Source organism: Oryza sativa, chromosome 5, assembly GCF_034140825.1.
Source record: "Oryza sativa Japonica Group chromosome 5, ASM3414082v1".
In the NCBI taxonomy this organism is placed as follows: domain Eukaryota; kingdom Viridiplantae; phylum Streptophyta; class Magnoliopsida; order Poales; family Poaceae; genus Oryza; species Oryza sativa.
In genome coordinates, this window is record NC_089039.1 from 24,584,789 (window position 1) to 24,604,307 (window position 19,519).

At 42.7% G+C, this 19,519-nt stretch overlaps 3 protein-coding genes across 3 annotated transcripts; 2 read left to right on the forward strand and 1 right to left on the reverse strand.

Annotated features, from left to right (window-relative positions):
* Positions 1–3,292: 3,292 nt before the first annotated feature.
* On the forward strand, positions 3,293–9,095 carry LOC9272357 (putative E3 ubiquitin-protein ligase RING1a). Its single transcript, XM_015785121.3, has 10 exons — positions 3,293–3,736; positions 3,884–3,992; positions 6,067–6,125; positions 6,572–6,653; positions 6,794–6,914; positions 7,014–7,055; positions 7,184–7,711; positions 8,157–8,264; positions 8,367–8,564; positions 8,658–9,095. The coding sequence occupies exons 1-10, from the start codon at positions 3,550–3,552 to the stop codon at positions 8,688–8,690; spliced, it is 1,467 nt and encodes a 488-aa protein (XP_015640607.1). The 5' UTR covers positions 3,293–3,549; the 3' UTR covers positions 8,691–9,095.
* Positions 9,096–10,994: 1,899 nt separating this feature from the next.
* On the forward strand, positions 10,995–13,342 carry LOC9268339 (uncharacterized). The gene is made up of 7 exons (XM_015785122.3): positions 10,995–11,362; positions 11,551–11,634; positions 11,820–11,960; positions 12,118–12,183; positions 12,315–12,482; positions 12,569–12,898; positions 13,003–13,342. The coding sequence occupies exons 1-7, from the start codon at positions 11,021–11,023 to the stop codon at positions 13,099–13,101; spliced, it is 1,230 nt and encodes a 409-aa protein (XP_015640608.1). The 5' UTR covers positions 10,995–11,020; the 3' UTR covers positions 13,102–13,342.
* A 590-nt stretch (positions 13,343–13,932) lies between these two features.
* On the reverse strand, positions 13,933–19,303 carry LOC4339212 (glyoxysomal processing protease, glyoxysomal). Its single transcript, XM_015785116.3, has 14 exons — positions 19,146–19,303; positions 18,984–19,030; positions 18,692–18,872; positions 18,563–18,613; positions 18,314–18,388; positions 17,319–17,435; positions 17,110–17,241; positions 16,903–17,006; positions 16,170–16,255; positions 15,976–16,070; positions 15,204–15,897; positions 14,857–15,058; positions 14,482–14,570; positions 13,933–14,382 (listed from the first exon to the last, which is right to left on the reverse strand). Exons 1-14 carry the CDS (start codon positions 19,209–19,211, stop codon positions 14,153–14,155), a joined length of 2,169 nt encoding a protein of 722 aa, XP_015640602.1. The 5' UTR covers positions 19,212–19,303; the 3' UTR covers positions 13,933–14,152.
* Between the last annotated feature and the right edge of the window lie 216 nt (positions 19,304–19,519).

Consider the following 19,519-nt stretch of genomic DNA (forward strand, 5'->3'; position numbering starts at 1 on the left):
AAGACGAATATTGAGATATAAGCATGTTACAATCAAATATGAATATATGGGGAAAATAGTATATATATACATGTTTTAAGATATCCGGTGCTACTGAAGGGGAGGGTGTAAGCATAAAATAGTCTATGTAGCATACGATATTATTGCCTGTGGAGATTGTGGGCAAGGGTTGAATAAACGGTTACTCACTAGCGCAAAGTAGAACCGCTAGTAAAAGGGTAGCTATTGATTGACCCGTTAAGAATGATAAAACTTGTGCTATGATGTTACTTGTGTAGCTAGCGACTAAGAAGGAAGTTCCTATGTACCAAACTTACTGGGAGTTGAAACGACACTACTGGTTTTAATATTAAATAATGTAACTACAGTACTATATACAATTACTCGTACCTTATTAATGACTTGGTGATCATTTAATGTGAAGGTAACTTTATATATTGTTCTGTGATTTTTATGTTTATTGTTAACTCTTCACATTAGTTGCATTATTGGATTGAAAGCATAGATTCTTTTGGTGTTTCCTTTTCGACATCAACACTAGCTAACTCTAGGGGAACATATAATAGCTTTCAACTAGGCTCAACCATAGAGCATTGTTCTGTTGCAAGATAGTTAGGGCTTTTTTAACTATAGGACTAGCGCGATGGACTTTTAACCATAATGGTGGATAATGAGCTATATTTAAAAGCACAAAAATACTAAGTAACGTGAGAAGTTATCGATTATTAATTTTGCAAGTAATAGACAAATCCAAGCCAATAATCAAGCTAATGTAGGATAGACGGTGGTACAGGACTCAAATGAAAAAAGAGTAAGAGCTCTTTTATTTCATACGCCAAATTATTTTTTAGGCCAAACCGCTCTTGTGTTGAAGAAGAGGATTGTCAAAAATTATAAGGAAAACCGAACCCGGAAACTTTATAACTCGGTTAACTCAAGAAACACAAGTGAAAACCAATGTGGAGAACAAAAAGAAAATAATTATAGACGACATATCACCGTGTGAACTAAAAGACTGGTACCTAGTACCTGATGCGTGTTGTCATAAGTTCGGCACAAGAAAAGCAACTCCGACTTTCTATGTCGAATCTCAGCCATAAAGCCCCTAAAATTCACTATAGATCCTATCTGAATCAAAGGAAACAAAAAAAAAAAGGGAGTTGAGTTTCCGGTGAAAATCCTACATTCCAACGGAAGTCTAAGAAATTGCCATTAGGGTTTTTGGAACGGAGAATTGGTTCATTGGCTGTCCATTGTAAATCTAAATCATCCTCTTATGGTTTCGGGAGAGAGAGAGAAACGAGACAATAGTTCGACAAAATTTTAGGGCCTCATATTTTTGCTTATGCTCATGCTTATCAGCCAAATTTTGAATTTTCAACCTTAAATTTGGAGTTGATTTTGAGGTTTTTTCATCGAAGTTTATTTTTCAACATTTGCTTTTAGATCGCTAAGAATACGTATATAAAAGTTTTATTCACAAATTACTTTCCGTTTGTAAATATGCCGTTTGGCTTATTCCGTGAATAAATGAAACGATGGGTCTGTTATAGCAGGTACAATAGCAGACTATAAGCCAGCTATAAACACGTATCGAGAAGATAAAAGAGGCGAGAGAAGAGCAGCAGGCTACAGATTTGTAGCCAGCTGTAGCACAGACTCCAAGATACAATGTGTGTATGATAGGTGAGATCATGTAAGTATATGTTTATAGTTAATTGTTATGAATTGGCTATTAAGTTGACTATAGGTGATTTGAACCTAGGCTCCCATCGGATGGCCTAATAAGCCCCAAAGAAAAAGCCAAATTTTAAATTTTCAAACTTAATTTGAGATATTTTCAACGTGGTTTCTTTTTTAGCATTGGCTTTTAAATCACCAAGAACACATATATAAAAGTTTTAACTCCAAAATCATTTTTATTCCCTAATAAGAAAAAAGCCAAATGGTGAAGCCTCTAGTAGTTAGCTGTCCTATTAAACTTGCTCTTACTCTGAAAGCTCCAATACAAACCCATCTCTCTTTGACGCGTATATAGCATTTAAGACATGCATTCATATGCCTTCGATCCAATTATCTTTTACGGGTTTGTTACATTCTCGAGTCTTCCATACATATTCATGTGACATTGATGTGTTTTTCACAATTCCTACTTTCTCCGTTTCACGATGTATATGTCTAGCATTTTCTACATTCATATTGAAGTTAATGAATCTAGATAGATATATATGTCTAGATTCATTAACATCAATATGAATATAGAAATGGTAGAATGACTTATATTGTGAAACGGAGGGAGCACTTGATTTTCCTTCATTCCAAGCAAAGCCCTAAAGATCTCGCTAACTTGATGAGTATCAACTGACTGTCTGACTCTTCCATCTTTCACCATGGATCTGCATATTTCTGAAGCGAGAGCTACGAGCCTCAGTTTTCATAAGCACATCTACATTTGGCCGTCATTATGAAGATGTTGGTTACGCCCTTGCAATTTACAACAATGATGTTTCCTGTTTGATCTATGCAAGTAGCAGAATCGCTGTTTCACTATTCGGCGGAATTCATTTTCTTGTGGTCCTTTTGCTGATCTTCACTCTTCAGACTCTGAAGCCTGAGCTCTGCCAATCGAAGTTTCTGCTGCCACCATTGTCAACTACTAACAAAATTTGAATAAGGCAGAAGAAAATTTGAATAATCTTTATCATCTCAACTTTCCTTATGGAAAACAGCTGAATCGACAATATTCAGAGAAGCAATGATACTCCTGTTTTTCTTGGTATAAAATAAAGTTTGGAGCTGGAAAAAAACTATTGGGCCTAGCCCGTTTAACCATTAGGCCTGAAAGTCCAATTATCTTACTCGGCCAGGTACAGCCCAGCCAAATGTAAATACATCCCATAAATGCTTCTCTACTTTTGCCAAGCTGGATAGTGGACATCACACAACCAACCGCTCCTGCCTCATGTGAAGAGTTTCAACTTTCAAATTACAAGGAAACCCTGCAAAATTCGCTCGGAGGATTCAAACATTCATCCGTTGAACGCAATTTCGAGCCCATCTCGATGTGGATCCCCAGCTCCACGTTGGATTAGATCTGGGTTGAAAATCTCGTGGGGAGTGTGAACCAAACCAAACCAAACACACCCCCGCGGTTACGAGCGGCGGCGCCGGGATGAAATCGGGGCCGCACATCCGCGTGAGGAGACCGCGGCGGCGGCGGTGGACGGACGGATGCACGCACGCACGCAGGCACGCGCGTACATAGGCCGCGCCGCAAGCCGTCCCGAGAATTGCACGACACAGAGGCAGGCAGGCAAAGGGCAGGGAGGGCGCCCCACCACCAGCACCACCATCGCGGCATTGCGTTTGCGTTGCCTTTGCTTTTCTTTTCCTCTCGCTCTCCGCCTCCTCCTCCTCTTATTGCCCCCGACTGCGAGTCGAGTCGCTTCCACCCACCTCACCTCCCTTCCCCCTCCTCGTGCTTGCTCCACGACGTCGCGGAGAAGGGGGCGCGCGCGCGGCGAGCGGGGAGGCGGGGAGGAGGCCGGAATGCCCGCGCAGAAGCGGCCGGCACCGGAGGCGGCGTCGGCTCCAGCGGGGGGAGACGGGCACGTGGAAGGAGGAGGTGCTGGTGGTGGTGGTGGCGCGGACGAGGACGCCCACCGCGGCGGGGAGCGCTCCCCGAAGGTGATGAACGGTGGCGGGCCGGAGAAGGAGAAGGAGCGGCGGGACGCTGGTGAGTTCCCAACGACGACGTCGTCCCGGGCGGGCCCCCGGTTGCGGCGGGAGCGGGGCGCCGACGACTCCGCGATGCGCGCGCATCGCGTTCTCTGTTTCGGTTCGGGTGTCGCTGAGTGGGTTCTGTGTTTGGTGGGCTTGGCAGATTCTGATGCGGAGGAAGAGGAGGAGGAGGCCGGCGGCGGCGGTGGTGGTGGAGGGGCCGACGAAGACCGCGACAGCCCGTCTTCGGAGAGCGACGGCGACATGGACGAGTAAGTAAGCCGTGGAACTTCCCTCTGCTCTCTCTGACTCCTTCCCCCCCACCCTCTCCCATCTTCCTGGCCCTGGGCTTCCTCTGGCCTCCGTCACGATTTGGCGTCGTCATCGCGCCGCCTCCCTCCCTGCGTGGTACCACTGGTTTGGCGGGGTGGCGGAGGGGGGCCGCCGTCGGGAGGTGCCTGGCGTAGCGAGCGGACGTCGTGGGGAGGTGCCTGGCCCAGCCGGCGGCTGCTTTGTTCGTACGCGTCGGCGTGAGCGCTCCTGCTGCTGCGTACGAGCGGTGGGATCTTTCGTGGTTTCGTGTCGGCTCATGTGCCGGCGGCGGTCGGTCGGTCCCTGTGAGTTGTTCTCGTTCGGCGAGCTGGCAGCACTGGCGGTTGCCGCGCCGCCTCGTCCCGCTTCCATCGCCGCCGAGGCATGGGATCTTGCCGTAGCATGCATGCTTTCGTCGTGTCGCGCGGCTCCGACGAGGCGCCGTGCTCGTGACGGCAAGTGCGGGGAGCGGCATCCAGGGTGGACCGCCGCGTGCCAAAGCTTATTATCATGCCGGAGCCGCCTGCGGCATCTGAACCGGCAGCCCTGCTCATCTCGGTTTCAGCTCTGTACTCAGTTCGCCGTCCTTCTCTCCTGAATCGTGCGCGACGACGGTCAACTCTATCGTGTGCTTGGGGCTTGTTAGTGCTGGCCTGACATCCAGGATCGCAATGATCTTACCATGCTTAGGCGCCCGTGCGAGCTCCACAGCCAGTCTGCTGCCCGTGCACCTGCGTAAGTTCCATGGAAATGCCAAGCTCTCGATGACAATAGGCAAATGGCATCGTCTAGCCAAGATCTCCCTATGGCGTTATCAGTTGTGTCACGTTTGCTGCCTTCGTCTGTACTGGGTACCTGTTCGTCATGTTTCCTTCAGTGCACTGGAAGAGTCCGTGTTTTTCTTGGTTATGAACTGTGATGTCAGAATATGAGTTTCTGATGTCTTTATTGCTATATCCTGACCTCTATGGCTGCCATCAGTCTTACACTGTTCCATTGCCTTAACTAAGCTTGTGGCACCAAATTGTTGCCGATCTCTCTCTTAGGCTCTATGACATATCATATAATTTACTATTCCATCTTCTGTTCTTAAGAGTCTTTCCTCTGCTCCTCCTCCAAAACCGTAAGGATCACTGCATAGTAGAGTAGATCAGAGTCCTTTTATTTTCTTTCCCCCGTTTTGAACTATGAATGCCTGTGCTCTGTTGTTAACTGTAGTTATTAGGTGCAAAACTTGCCCCTCAATAACACTATGAACAGTGCAATTTCCACTTAGAAAAGCATATTGCTATTAGAGATGCTTGATAGATCCTGATACGCACATTGTCACATTCACTCCCAATAGGTTTGCAGGCATAGTTACTTCAGTGTTTTTCGAGGGAGCCAATGCAGGGGTAGTCTTTTTACACCTTCTATAATAGTTGGTCCTGCATAGGTGCCTGCTTTGAATGTAGAAGTGTGCTTATTCAATCTGTCAAATGAGTCGACAAGTTTTCACTTAAGATTCCTTTTAAGCCCACTGCTGTTAATTGTAGTTGTTAATTGCAAAATGGCCCCTCAATTACACTATGAACAGTGCACATGAAAATCATATTGCTATTAGAGATGCTTGATAGATCCTGATACACACATTGTCAGATTCACTCCCGATAATTATGCAGACATAGTTACTTTAGTGTTTTTCGAGGAGCCAATGCAGTGGTTTTTTTTAGACCTTCTATTGGCATGTTCTTTTTTATATATAAAATAGTTGGTCCTGCATAGGTGTCTGCTCTGAAAGTATGCATTTTCTTTTTAGTCTGTCAAATATGAGTCAACAAGTTCTCACTTAATATTCCTTTTTAGCCTTCTGGTATAATCCTATTATGAACATTGCCTTCTAGGCTTCCACGAATGGTAACTATTTTCTTCACAGAAAATAATCTTGTTGTACACTTCTCTCTGAAACCGATGTGATGATGGATAATGAATGACTTGAATTTGCTGCTAATCAAAGCTTGAAACTGATGTATGAATATTGTTTTTCTCATACAGGTTTATACTAGTGAAATTAATGGATATACGGAAAGAAGTGCAGTGCCCTATATGCTTAGGTAAGGATGTGCTTTTGTCTAGTTACTTTCAGATCTAGAGAGAATATATTTACATTGTTCTGTGCATTTTCCTCTTTACAGCTTTACTTGTAATTTGATTCAATGTTATTATTTGGATGCTAAGTTTTTCTCCTACTATCTACTATAGAAGGTGAAACCATCAAAGTCAATGATCTACATGTTTTTGTAATGCAAGTATGCATATAGTTATTGTCCTCTGATAAATAAGGAGATATATAGAGAATATTTTACCTGATTTTACTTTGAAAAAGCTACATTAAGAAGCTTATATTCTTCACATGTTGCAAAATTTTATATAAGTGCAACCAGCTAGTTCTAATTATGAATCTAGGCTGAGCAAGATTCTCATATGTACAACTCTAAGTAGCACCTCTGTGCAAACTGTGCATACCTGATCATTTGCTTGTCTTATGGTCCTATTGCAGGCATTATCCGGAAGACAAGGACAGTTATGGAGTGTTTGCACCGGTTTTGTAGGGATTGCATAGATAAATCCATGCGACTAGGGTATGGTCTCTGATATTGTTATTGTCTAAAATGCTGTCAGTGTCATTTTCAGAAAGTTGAGATGTAACATGACTGGAGTTTCAAAATCCAAAGAGATACTTCATTCCTATGATAATCTAAGCAATGCTGTGTTTTTGCAGAAATAATGAATGCCCAGCATGCCGCACCCATTGTGCAAGTAGACGTTCTTTGAGGGATGATCCTAATTATGATGCTTTAATTTTGGCTTTGTATCCAGATATTGACAAGTACGAGGAAGAGGTGATGCATAAATTCTCCAATTAGACACATAGTAGTTTAGTTTATTTAGCTTCCGTTTTAGTTCCGGTGCCAAGGATTATAATTTGCTTGATACTACAGGAACTTGCTTTCAGCGAAGAGGAGAGGACTCGCAACAAAAAGGTGGGGTTATCTAGAATTCTAGATGGAACCATAGATGCATTTGATGTTTAAAGGAAATAATTTCCCCTGCCCATTTATAAGTTGTCTCTTTATATTGTTATTGACATTGGTTTCATTTCTCATGGAAGATCCAAGCATCCATCGCTGAAACATTTCGAAGACAATCAGAAGCACTCGTGAAGAAGCGTTCCGTTGCAAAAGCAACAGGTTCAACTATTACGAGAAGGACCAGGGGTAATATGCGCGCAAAAAGGAGGGGACGAACTAGTTCCCCTGATATTGTTGCAACTGACAATGAGGATGAGGATAGAGATGAAAATGGCAATGAGGGCAGCAAAGAGTCGTCTTCTGTTGATGACCGTTCCCCAGATGTAAGGCAGAAAAGAGTTCGGAGGTGGCCCGTGCCACGATCATCCCCTGCTAAGAGCATTGGGGGTATTGATAGTAGCTTTGAGGATATTGATGACTTAGGAAGTGGCAGAGATATCATGAGTACTTCTCCACTACGCGGAGAGATGCTTGCCTGGGGAAAAAATGGCACCCGCAGTCAAACCCGGCATGGCAATTCTGGTGGTTCCAGTGGAAGGATGGCAAAGGGTGGTCGTGTTACCAAGTTGGTTGAATACCTACGTAATACCGATGAATTCGATAATAAGGTAAAAACAGTACATAACATGCAGTAATATTCGAACTTCAAAGTTCCATCTACTTTTTTCTTTTTCCATATGGGATATGCCTGGGTTCCTTTAGTCAAATATAATTGAACAGATTACCACCTTCTGTCTTCTATTTATTCTTCAGGAGATACAGAGGTGCGAAGGGGACTATAATATATATACATTTTAGAAAATAGGTCATTTGGACCCAGCTTTTATAAAAAGCTAGGACTATGATATATCGCATGGCATTTCTTGTTTCTTTGCATGCCAGATGTGTCCCTGTGTTGTGTCTCACAGTGTGCTTTTGTAGTGCCATGAATGCAATATACGTTACCGCATGCATGAACTTGTGCAAGTTATTAGGAGGGACCTGATAAATTGTACATGGAGTCCATGCCTCTTATCCATTAGGTTTGCTGAACTTTTTGTTTGTGTTTTGCAGTTCAACTTATATCTTGTTCTACTTCCACTTAATGGACAAAGCATGCCTAAATTGGAGAAGCCCTATCTCAGTTGCCAACCGACATTCTCTGTTCGCCATCTTTGCCAGGTGATCACTTGTTTAATGTATACTATTGGTTGGTTCTTAGGCAATTTTAGCTTACCTGGCTCAATATGAATAAGCAAAGACTCTACTTCTACAACTTTTCAGTTTGTTGCTCTCCAATTGTCTCGCCATGCGAAAGAAGTGGAGATATTCATCAGGAAGAACCCCAACAATGGATGCTTTGCATCCATAGATACTAGTGCAGATGAGATAAAACTGAATCATGACGCCTTAGAAAGATTGGAGGAAGAGAAATCTCTTTCAGAGCTGTACCCTTCACTTGCCTCTGGCCATGGGGATCTGGTATTCCTCAGTTTCTAATTATGTCTAGCTGTTTACTTTTTCGCTATTGCTTCTTTTTAATACTATATTGTATTGCTTTGTTACCTCCTCCAGGAATTATTATATTCCCTGAAAGCAGAAGTGTAGATCAAATTAATGGCACAAGTTCTCCTTCAGTATCAATCTGATCAAATAGCGGGGAATATGATGGCATGCAGGGATCATCCGATGAAAGCCTGTACAAAGTTATCCAGTATAGAAAAAGAAAAAAGAGAATCAGCAAACTTAGCTCTTCCTTAGTTGTGACTCGTTAAATTTGCTCTTGGTCTTCTGATATAGTACATGGTTCATTCATTTAAATTGGAGGAATTGAAATGCATGGGTGGATGGAATTAAGTAGCAGTCGTAAAAGAAGGCCAAACATATAGTCTGGTGACTGCTCGTTGTGATATTGGTGTTGCCTGTCCAACTTGAACTGATTTTTAAATGGAGATATCAACTGATTTAACTTGGTAGCTCGATTCCCAGATGGTGGAATCGCAATTGCTCCCATTTCAGTTTGTTTTCACGCTACTCCTTTAGTTTGTTTTCATGTTACTCCTTTAATACCAGATAAAACATACCTTAGTACTACGAATTTGGACATGTCTCGATGTGCAGATGGTGGATTTGCAATTGCTCTCATTTTAGTTTGTTTTTATACTATAAATCTGAACAGAGGCAAGAATATCTTTAACTTTAATCCAATTCTAGGTTTTAGATTCTGGGAAGGTAGTAGTATCGACGTGCATGCCTTCACTTCTGATGTCTGCATGCATCGGTGTTTCTTTTCTCCCCATTGCAGAATGACAATACGCCGTACACGCATCAGCGGATCAGATTTTGGAAGTGTTTTCTGGGTCTTTGTCAGCTTTGAGTCTTTGACAATGCAGGCTCCATGGACTCGGTACGGTGCCTTGAACAATGAACAGATGGTGGGTTGCAGGAAGAATCGTGAAGTGATCAAGTTGCTGTTGACCGGTGCAGGTCTGACCGTCTGCCATGCCATGTTACCGCTGAAACTAGCCGACTGGCCTTCGACGCTCACGCAGTCCCGCTGCCAGTCAAACTGGCCGATGAGTTTGGTACTTGAGATTTGAGCGAGGGAAGCCCGGTGGGGTGACTTGCGTTAGTCAGGACAGGAGTACCGAATAGAGGACTAATTGGACCAGCCTGGCCCTGATGAAGAAGATGCTTCTCCAGGCCCAGGCCCCAGGGGAAGAAGAAGGTCCTTCCTCTGACCTAAAATATAAACATTTTTTTAAGTATTTTTTTTTGTATGAGTATTAAAAAAGTAGATAAAATAATTTGAGAAAGTGTATGGTTGATTGAAAAGAAAAAAATATGGGAAGAAGAATGGTTGCGATTGATTGAGAGGAGGAGGTAAGTGAAGAAATAACTTTATTTTAGGGCAAGATACTGTGCTAGATATAGCTATACTTTGGGACAGAGATAGTATCAAAAGATTGTAAAGAGAAAAACCCAAGAAAGGAGAAGCATCCAAATTAGGTGGTGTTTGAGGTGAAGATTAAGTTTGTGCACGTAAAACAAGAAAACTATTAGCACATGATTAATTAAGCTTTAATCATTATAAACTTGATAGATGGATATATTTAATATTTTAAAGCAACGAAACGTACCACTTAGTAGTTTAAAAAATGTGCTAACAGAAATCGAGGAAGCAAAGAGTGAGGCGTTGCCTAGTATTAGATGGATTGTTAAACTTTTAGGGCCAGTTCGCTTGCGAGTTTGACAATGACAACTTCCTTATTTTACAATACTAAACATGTGTTTTTTTGAAAAGAAATACATAGAAAACTAAGCCGAAATTTCTAAAATATAATAATTAATACTGGTTTGTCTCGTTTTACGTATCATAAAGTTACCGCTTCCAAATTCTAAAACTAAATCAGCCTTAACTACTTTTTTTTTTGGGATGCTTCTCTTCTTCCCTGGGTATCTCTTTACCATCTTTTGATGCTTGATTGCTTTACTCATGGTCAGTATGATGCTCATACCTCGTAGCGTGATTGAAAACTTGTCAAGTACTAATAGTGCCATTGCCTACATTTAACAAGATTCGCTAAATAGTCCAAAAAATACTACTACCACCTGATTTGGGTTGTCCCTCCCCTCCACACACAAAATAGAGTGATGTATTTACGTACGATTAGTTAATTATTAGTTATAAAAATAAATAAATATAATTTTCTAAAGTATTTTTTCTATATATATTTTAAAAAACATCTCGTCTAGCAGTTTGGAAACATGCAGGTGAAAAATGAGATCGACCAAAACTTCCTTTTCAGCCGTTCGGACCACTACACCACAGTACCACTCACTCGGCAGCTAAAAACTTCCTTATCAACGGCTGCAGATCAAATTCTCGACCGCCGCGCGCCGCGCTGAGCCGTCCATTCCGCTGGTGCTGTTCGGAGATGCTGCCGCTGGTGCGCCCCGGCCGCGCCGCCCCTCTCCTCCGCCGCCTCCGCCGCCGCCTCCTCCTCCTCTCGTCGCCCCAAACCCCGTCGCCTTCCTCCTCTCCGTACAGCGTCAGCAGCAGCAAAGTCTCGCCTCTCCTCCTCCTCCTCTCGGCTCGCCCCTCGCCGTCCCGCGCCGGCGATCGCGGCGCCTGGCGAGGAGTGAGCTCGTGCGGCGCCACCCGCGCGGTCGACGTCGGGGACGAGGCGGCGTCGTCGTCGGGCTCCCCCGCGGCCGCCGGCTCCGACCTCTCCTCGCCCTACCTCTCCGTCCGCATCCGCTGCCGCAAGGAGGACGCTGTCGGTACCCACTCCCCTCTCCGCGCGCGGCCAGCCATTTTCTCGGCCGGTGCGGTCGCTTTCACCCTCTCTCTCTCTCTCTCTCTCTCTCTCTCTCTCTCTCTCTCTCTCTCTCTCTCTCTCTCTCTCTCTCCAAGTCGATTTACGAGTTTTTTCGCCGTGTTTTCCATGTGGCATCGCGGATTCAGGAAGTGCTCTCTGAGTCCCTCTTGTGCTTTGGTGCTACCTCCGTCACCGTGGATGACATTGCCGCTGCCGGAAATCTCGATGAGGTGAGCCTTTTCTCAGTTTCTCTTGCTTTCATTTGTAGAACTGGTATTTACTCAGATGCTTGACACTGCAATTGAACATTTGGTTAATTCTAGCTGAATATAAATTTCAGGTCTCTTGTTGGCCTAGTTGCTGCAGATGACACAGGAGATTTCTCTAGTATAATAGTGGTGTTAATTTTCTGCAGATCACCATTACCTCCATTTTTGCTCATGGGGAAGATGTGGGCTCGTGCGTATCGAGTGCTGCAAGCTCAGCTGGATTGGAGTACAATCCGGTGTATGAAAGCTCTGTAGGAAAGCAATGTGATTGGGTGACGGTTGTGCAGGTTAGGAGTTAGGACGTACTCCCTCCGTCCCAAAAAAAAACCCAACCTGTACTAGGATGTGACAAATCTGGATATACTCTATGTTATCAACTCCATGTTGTCATGGTAGTGGCAGATTCTTGAAATGACTTGACAGGATTTCTGATTGTGTTTGCAGGAAACCTACGAGTCCACAAAAGTCATTGATGGTCTTTGGGTAATTCCTAAATGGAGAACTCCCCCAGTATGTGTACATACATCATGCTGTTTTCTTTTGATTTATTACAAATGAATGTTATGGAAATTTATGTATAACTGATAATCTAGTTGATCTGAAATTACCATTTTGATTGTGTCCATCCTTTCCATTCACAGGATCCACAGGCTATCAATATAATCATCAATCCAGGTCTGGCTTTTGGGACTGGGGAGCATCCCACAACTAAACTGTGCCTTCTGCTTCTACGGGAAACAGTTAAAGGGGGTGAACGTTTCTTGGACTATGGAACAGGCACCGGAGTTTTGGGAATTGCAGCTCTGAAGGTGCCATCTCGTACTGTTCTTGTTTACTACTGGTAGGTATCATGAAATGCAATCTTACCCTAATTCATGTGCTCGTTTCTACGCAGATGGGTGCGGCACTGTCCAATGGGATAGACATAGACCCTCAAGCTGTAACCTCTGCTTGTGAAAATATGATGTTGAATGGTATAGATTCCAACAAAATGCTTGTTTACTTGGTACCAACTAATGCTCAGTCTGCATGCTTTCCAAGTAATATTGACAAATCAGAAGAGAACAGGCCCACTGGTAACCTTGAGTTGAAGTCGTCAAAAGGATCATATGACATTGTTGCCGCAAATATACTCCTGAATCCCCTGCTGGAGCTGGTTGAGGACATTGTTGGTTATGCAAAATCTGGTGGAATAGTTGCTGTCTCAGGGATATTAAGTGAACAGGTAAAGGAAAGGAACTACAAATGTAATATGCCAGAGTTAAGTGTTTTTTTTTAAACTTAAATGTTCCTCTCAGTATCACTTCACCTGTCTATTATCTCATTCAGGTGCCGAAAGTTGAAGAAGCTTACTCCAGATACTTGGAGAACATCTCAGTGTCAGAAATTGATGGATGGGCCTGCCTTCGGGGAAACAGGAGAGCATAGGGGTGCAATTATTTTTCCCATTTCAGAAGCAGATTGACCATACTTCTGACATTCAAGAGAAATTTTCCGCTTAATAGACAGTTTCGCTTAACTTCTTGACACAATTTGGTGACAGTACTTGAATATTTATATTTATGTGCTATTTTGGACTAAGATCTCTTCATTGTACCCTGGCCCAATGCATGACTCTAAATAACAGTTGCAATTTTAATCTTGATACATGCCTTTTATTTTGAAGCAATACTACTGTTCACTGCTCTGTAGTAATTGATCATATGCAGTCTTTTATGAGGTTACCGTGCATAACTTTCTGGGTAGCACGTGTTGGAACTGTTCAAACATCCATATATACTCGACCTGGCTAAGGGCGACCAATAATGTTCTTTTCTACAAGAAGCAAAACAGATTCACAGGAATACATGATGAAATTAATATATGATTTTCTCCATGTTCTTCACAAAATATACACAGAAATCTTGAAGCAACATTCTTAATAGAGTAGGGAGTGGTATGAATTTGACAATTTCTGAGGTAATCTAAACCTTGTGCTTTTCACCTTTGGGAGAGCATTGAAATAAGTTTGATTTTAGATATGTTTTATGCTGCCAATAACATCTTGGATAGCAAAAAGGAATTCAAGGAAGAGCAAAAGCTCTAAACTGCAGTAGGATATCAACATACAAGCTTGTTATTCATTGTGATTAAACGATTTTTGGCAACAGAAGTCAGAAAATACTGATTGCTTGTTCTAGATTAATGATGAATACCGCCCCCGCCCCCCCCCCCCCCCCCCCCCCCCCCGCTACAACTTAAATGGATAACTAAACGATATGCACAAAGATTTCTTTTCAATTAGTACAAACTGTACATGCCTGTAAATTTAACTACATTCCTGGAGATGGCTTCAACGTTACAATTTGTCAATTTATATGTTTCAAAATGGTGTATGCAGCTAACAGTTTGGAAGGGGTAATCTGAACCAGGTTTTCAGCATATACCCAATGAAGTAACCACCGGACCTCTATACCTGTGCTTTGCGAAACATTCCCATCTAAATTTTGCTGGGAATCCTGTCTCTAAGGAATGCCTCTATATCTTTTATAGATTTCAAACCTTCTTGTTTATCAGCAAGAAACTTTGAGAACTCCAGAACTTTTCCCCCTCTACCATTTTCTGGGGAGGTACTGAAAAAAGGGGATGATGTTGGTGCCAGTGCCCATACGGATGAGAGCACTTCATTGGGTTTGTCCAACTGCTCCAAAATTTTGAAGTCTCCTTTTGCTGTTAAAGAAAAACAAGAAGGTTGAGAAGTCCTATATACTAAAGGAGTTTGATTGATTCAATGTTGATTAAGAAGACAATTTGAACAAAATAAGGTACCTGAGTACTTGAAGACCATTTCCAAAGATTTACAGGGGATGCTGAAATTCAGATGAGGTATTGTGCTCCCACCACCATGCTTAGCATTGCTGGACACGTGGGAATAAAAGAAGATGAGCTTATATTCCATTCGTACTCTACTCACTATGATCTAGAACCATTACATAATGAAAGTGGTCACTGCATATATGGAGCATTTAAATTATGATTAATGTATCGTAAATAGCACATGTTTACCACAAAAATTGGTATAGCTGGCACAATTAATTAAGCAGCACATCTTTTTCTCAGTTGTCTATCAATTCTGTCATGTAACAGCACAAAAAAAATGCAATTATACTATGATGTGAGGCTCCAAAATAATTTGGTTTATACCTTGTTATTAGCCCCACCATTCGGCCAAGCGAATCAAGAAGAACACCGCCACTTGCCCCTGGGTGAACTGCTGCTGTTGTCTGCAGCATTACCGGTATGTCCATATTGTTAACCTCCACAACGCTAGACAGTTGGGAATGTTGAGTTGATGGGATTTTGACAATCTTTGATACCACTCCAGAGGAAAGGGAGGAGGATAGTCCTACAGTCAAATACTTGGATATCAATTTCATAATAAAAAAACGATATGAACTGAAATGTACTCATGCACATCAGCACGTGGTAAAATGAGCATCAAACTGTTTCCAATGCTATCTTGAAAAACTATGATTGGTTATGTTTGTTACCTGATCGAGGTCCAAGAAGGCCATGTCCAACCACATATACAGATGAGCCTGCTGTTGGACAAACAAATTCTGGTCTAATGGCACATAATTCAATTGGAGTTTTTTCCATTTGAAGCAAGGCAACATCAAGTGGACCTTTTGAGATAAAAACTACACTAGCATTGCACCATGTCTTCCTCTCTCCATGATCCAAACGAACCGATATTGCCCTGTCCTTTTTTAATCCAAAATTAAACAATGAAAGTTCATGTTTTACAGCATCTTCATTTGAAACTTTGCATTGTTGTGGCTGCAGCAGATTGTTTTCTCCTCCACAGATGTGTTCACTAAATGAGGCAATTTTGTTTTGCAAGCCTAACGGCGAAGTTCTTCCAAACCTCCAAGGTTCCAAAAGATGTGCATTTGTCATAATTAAGCCATTTTTATTGAGGATAATCCCTGAAGCCCAAGATGTCTCACTAACCGTGACAAGAACAACTGAGGATATAGCTTCTGTGAGTGAAGGTGAAACGTCATACTGATTAAGATTGTTGGCTGAATTAGGGACAAACCTCCTATGCTTATCTGCAACGCATGATTCCTTATATTTACAATCTGAACTTTTGTCATCAACTAATTCACTTGGGGGATGGCCAATTCTTTCCAGCTTGTCACTGTTCCATGCATTGCAGATTGCATCCCAGGTAATTACAAGCTGTATTGCAGTTGCAGATATCAGTTTTTATATCCGTTCTATTTGCAAAAATTATCTCACTGACACTAGTAAACTCACCTGAACTTCTGTGCTGCTGCCTCTCTGTCTTAATGGCTTCATCAGCATCCCCACAAGGCAAGAGTTTTTGTCAAACACTGGAGCACCTTCCATACCTTAGTTGAGAATTTGTTAACAGCCAATGCTTTAATGTTTTTTTAACATAATCCAATTCTGTAATGTACCACATAAATAGTAGGCACAGGGATTTATACCAGGAAGACAGTGGACATCAGCCATCAGCAATGAGCTCCTGGCAGTGCCTGGAGGGAGGCAATTTGCAACAACACCAACTGATATACTGCTTAAAGAACACAGGTGCATATTATGGATTAATGCATATTATGGATTAATCTGACAGTACCTCCTTATCTGCTAATAAATGTGGTATTATAAATTAAATAGTAATGTATCATGTTTTCCCAACACCATAAGGTACAACAGCCAATTGTTAACTAACAAGGCAACTAGCTTTTGTAGGTCACTTGACAAAAAATGTTTTTTTTTAACGACTCACACTAGACAGTGCAAAGTTCTATTGATAGAGCAGGAAAAAATTACAAGATTATAACCCTGGGAGGTCGTGACAAAAAATGCTAGGTCATGTCTGTTTTCACTTTTCATTTTTAGCAACAGTGTGCAAATCAGGTGAGTTAATAGGTGACTAAAGAGTGGCACTTCAATATTATCCCCATAACAGACAGGCAATTGCTTCAAAATTTTGAAATGTTTAAAGTCTATAAATTTATACCGAGTCACCGGTCAACATAAAGAAATCTCGAACACTTCCACCTTAATTAAACACCCGTTGATGTTACAAACATGCTAGTTACATATGCTTGCTCTATAGTTAAGGTGACATACTGAGTTTCAACAAACAGTCTAATGGGCCCCTATAAATTGGTAACAAGATACCCAAATGAACTAAAGGAGTAGAATTAAAATTACCTATTGAAGAAATGGACAGGTGATAATATGCCAAATGGAGATCCCATTATCAGCAAGGAGTCCCCTCGTTGTTGCATCAGTGAAACATTGATACATCTTGTATTCTGATCATTGACCAAGATTACTAAGTACAACTCAAACAGCAGTATAAGTTGCACCTCCGAGGGTGCTAAGGATCATGAATTGAAATGACAAGCTTAGCCTCACACTTGAATTTAAGTTTGAAACTCCTAGAATAGCAATTCTTGTGGCAGACTTGGCCAACATTGGTGGCTCTGTTGACTCAGCATAAGCATTTTTCCTGTTACACTCAAGGGAATATCTGGCATCATTATCAACCTGATAAAACCTCGTAACTGTTAAGTTTTGTCCAACATAAAATCAGGGCAACAATTTGACTTGATGAACAAACAGACCTGCTTCTGGTTGACATCAGCCAATGACCAGCAGACATCCCACGATGAACTTCGAATCAATGAACCTTCATGTTGCAGTAAGGATAATACAGAATCAGCAGATGCTTGGACATCAACCTAAAAAACAAAAGGGCCTGATGATCAATCATTAACATTTATAGCTTTTACAGAATTCTATTATAGGTCGATGAAGACATGAAACACATTTCTTCTGATAAAACACAATTGTATATCACTTGTAACACTTATTATTATCCAATAAACAAAATCCTGTTTACTGCTCTTACAACATTCCTAACGAACAGTCCAAACTTGCCAAAGTTCTTATCATTTTTCATAGGGCAGTGCTAGGAATGTTCAGTCACAACTCATAACACATAAATCACTGGTATATACAAGACAACTCTGCTGTCAATGGCGGAGCCCAGACCCGGCCACCTTGGGCCGGTGCCTGGGCTCAGCCAAATGAACCAGTACGATCCTGCTTTGCTGCTTCTACTGGAGGCCAGATTAACAATGCAAAATAGCAAAGTAATTAAGGCCAAAATGGTGAGTCAATACTAGCCTAGTCCATTGACAATACAAATAAACATAATCCTATCAATCTAATCTCTCTCACAGTTTATATGTATGTTATTGTAGGAGTACTTGTTATTTATCGTCACGCTTGCCCAAGGTCAAGAAAATTTTTGGATCCGCCACTGTCTGTTGTAATATCCATTCCTTTCAAATGGGACTAAATGCACGAGAGAGCATTTAGAATTTTAAACTGTGAACTATACTCGTTTATCATCATTCTTTCTGAAACCAAAAAACATCCTTCAAATCCATGAGCTCTAGAACAAATAATCTACCCTATTGTGGTGTGAGGGCCCGGTAGATGTTTACACACTTACTACTAACAGTCCAACAGTAGAATCTTGCTGAGAGAAGTAAAGCTAAAATCCATGGTAAAGAGTATATACTTTCAAGTTATAACCAGCAGAACTACTTACTATGGCAAGTAATCGAGCTGAAAGCCACCGTGGAGCTCCAGTCTTCCCGCCTCCAATGTTCCTTGATTCCTCATGCTGCATATGACACAGTAAATTCAGTAAGTCTTCCTGAATCTAGAATTTCGATGTGCAAGTCTTCAGTTCAGAAGAGTCAACAATGCATATTCAATCCTATGTATCCTTAATTTAACAAACATTGATATTGAGTCTTAATACTCCCGAAGATATGCATCAGTTTACTATCCTCACCTCAACGAGCACATCAAGATGAGCCTCTGGTACCAACCTCGGTTGCAATTCCTGCAAGCAACCAAAAAAAAATTATCATTAGAAAGTAGAAACACCTCAAATCGCACTGATGCGTAAGCTGAACCCAACCTGGCTGGGGCTATTGCGCTGCTCCTCGACCAAGAACGGCTCGACGAGCGACGCGGAGGTAAGCGCGACGCCCCCTGCGTGGCCGTGAGCCGCGCAGATGCGATCGAGAAGTGGCGGCGGCTCCGCCAGTGATCCCGGCGGCAGGAGTAGCGCCGACGCGGAGAGCGTGGTTGACCCCGACCTGGACGAGAAACCAACCAAGCAAGCACACGATTCGTCAATCCGATTCAAATTCTCGCGAGCAAAGCCGAGGAATTCGGGGGAGGGGAGGGGAGGGGAGGCGGCGACGCACTGGTGGAGGTGGAAGGCGTGCCGCCGCATCTTGACGGCCTTGGGGTCCTGGAGGAAGAGCGGAGAGCAGCGTGGCGTTCAGCGAGAGAACTCGGGAGAACAGCTTACGCGGATAGATGAGGTGATGGTGGTGGTGGTGGTGGTGGGGAGGCAGGGGACTGACCGGGCCGACGATTCGCGCCATGGCCGAGAAGCCGCGCGCGGCTGCGGCAACCTCGCGCGGCGCCATGGCTGGTCGGAGTAGGGGACGATGATCCGCGAGACGGCGAGAGGCAGCGCAGGAAGACCAAGAACTCACGCTTCGTTTCAGGGAAGGAGGATGTTGCTGTTGGCTGCTGTTGCTGAGTTGTTGGGCAGCTTCCCGTTTGGGCTCGCTTCCCCGGTTTGGATCCCATGGACTCTATGGCTGTGTTTGGATCCAACGTTTGGATATTTTCCATCACATCAATCTGTCATACACATATAACTTTTCAGTCACATCATCTCTAATTTCAACCAAAATCTAAACTTTGCGCTGAACTAAACACAACCTATAAT

What these genes read in the sequence shown, in the direction of transcription:
- LOC9272357 (XM_015785121.3), top strand. Translation starts at nt 3,550, where the DNA reads ATGCCCGCGCAGAAGCGGCCGGCACCGGAGGCGGCGTCGGCTCCAGCG. An exon ending in CCGATGAATTCGATAATAAG is followed by an intron (nt 7,712 to 8,156) that starts GTAAAAACAGTA and finishes TGTGTTTTGCAG; the next exon opens with TTCAACTTATATCTTGTTCT. An exon ending in CTGTTCGCCATCTTTGCCAG is followed by an intron (nt 8,265 to 8,366) that starts GTGATCACTTGT and finishes ACAACTTTTCAG; the next exon opens with TTTGTTGCTCTCCAATTGTC.
- LOC9268339 (XM_015785122.3), top strand. Translation starts at nt 11,021, where the DNA reads ATGCTGCCGCTGGTGCGCCCCGGCCGCGCCGCCCCTCTCCTCCGCCGC. An exon ending in GCTGCCGCAAGGAGGACGCT is followed by an intron (nt 11,363 to 11,550) that starts GTCGGTACCCAC and finishes TCGCGGATTCAG; the next exon opens with GAAGTGCTCTCTGAGTCCCT. An exon ending in CAGGGATATTAAGTGAACAG is followed by an intron (nt 12,899 to 13,002) that starts GTAAAGGAAAGG and finishes TATCTCATTCAG; the next exon opens with GTGCCGAAAGTTGAAGAAGC.
- LOC4339212 (XM_015785116.3), bottom strand. Translation starts at nt 19,211, where the DNA reads ATGGCGCCGCGCGAGGTTGCCGCAGCCGCGCGCGGCTTCTCGGCCATG. An exon ending in AGCGCAATAGCCCCAGCCAG is followed by an intron (nt 18,614 to 18,691) that starts GTTGGGTTCAGC and finishes GGTTGCTTGCAG; the next exon opens with GAATTGCAACCGAGGTTGGT. An exon ending in CCTGTCCATTTCTTCAATAG is followed by an intron (nt 16,256 to 16,902) that starts GTAATTTTAATT and finishes TTCTTTAAGCAG; the next exon opens with TATATCAGTTGGTGTTGTTG.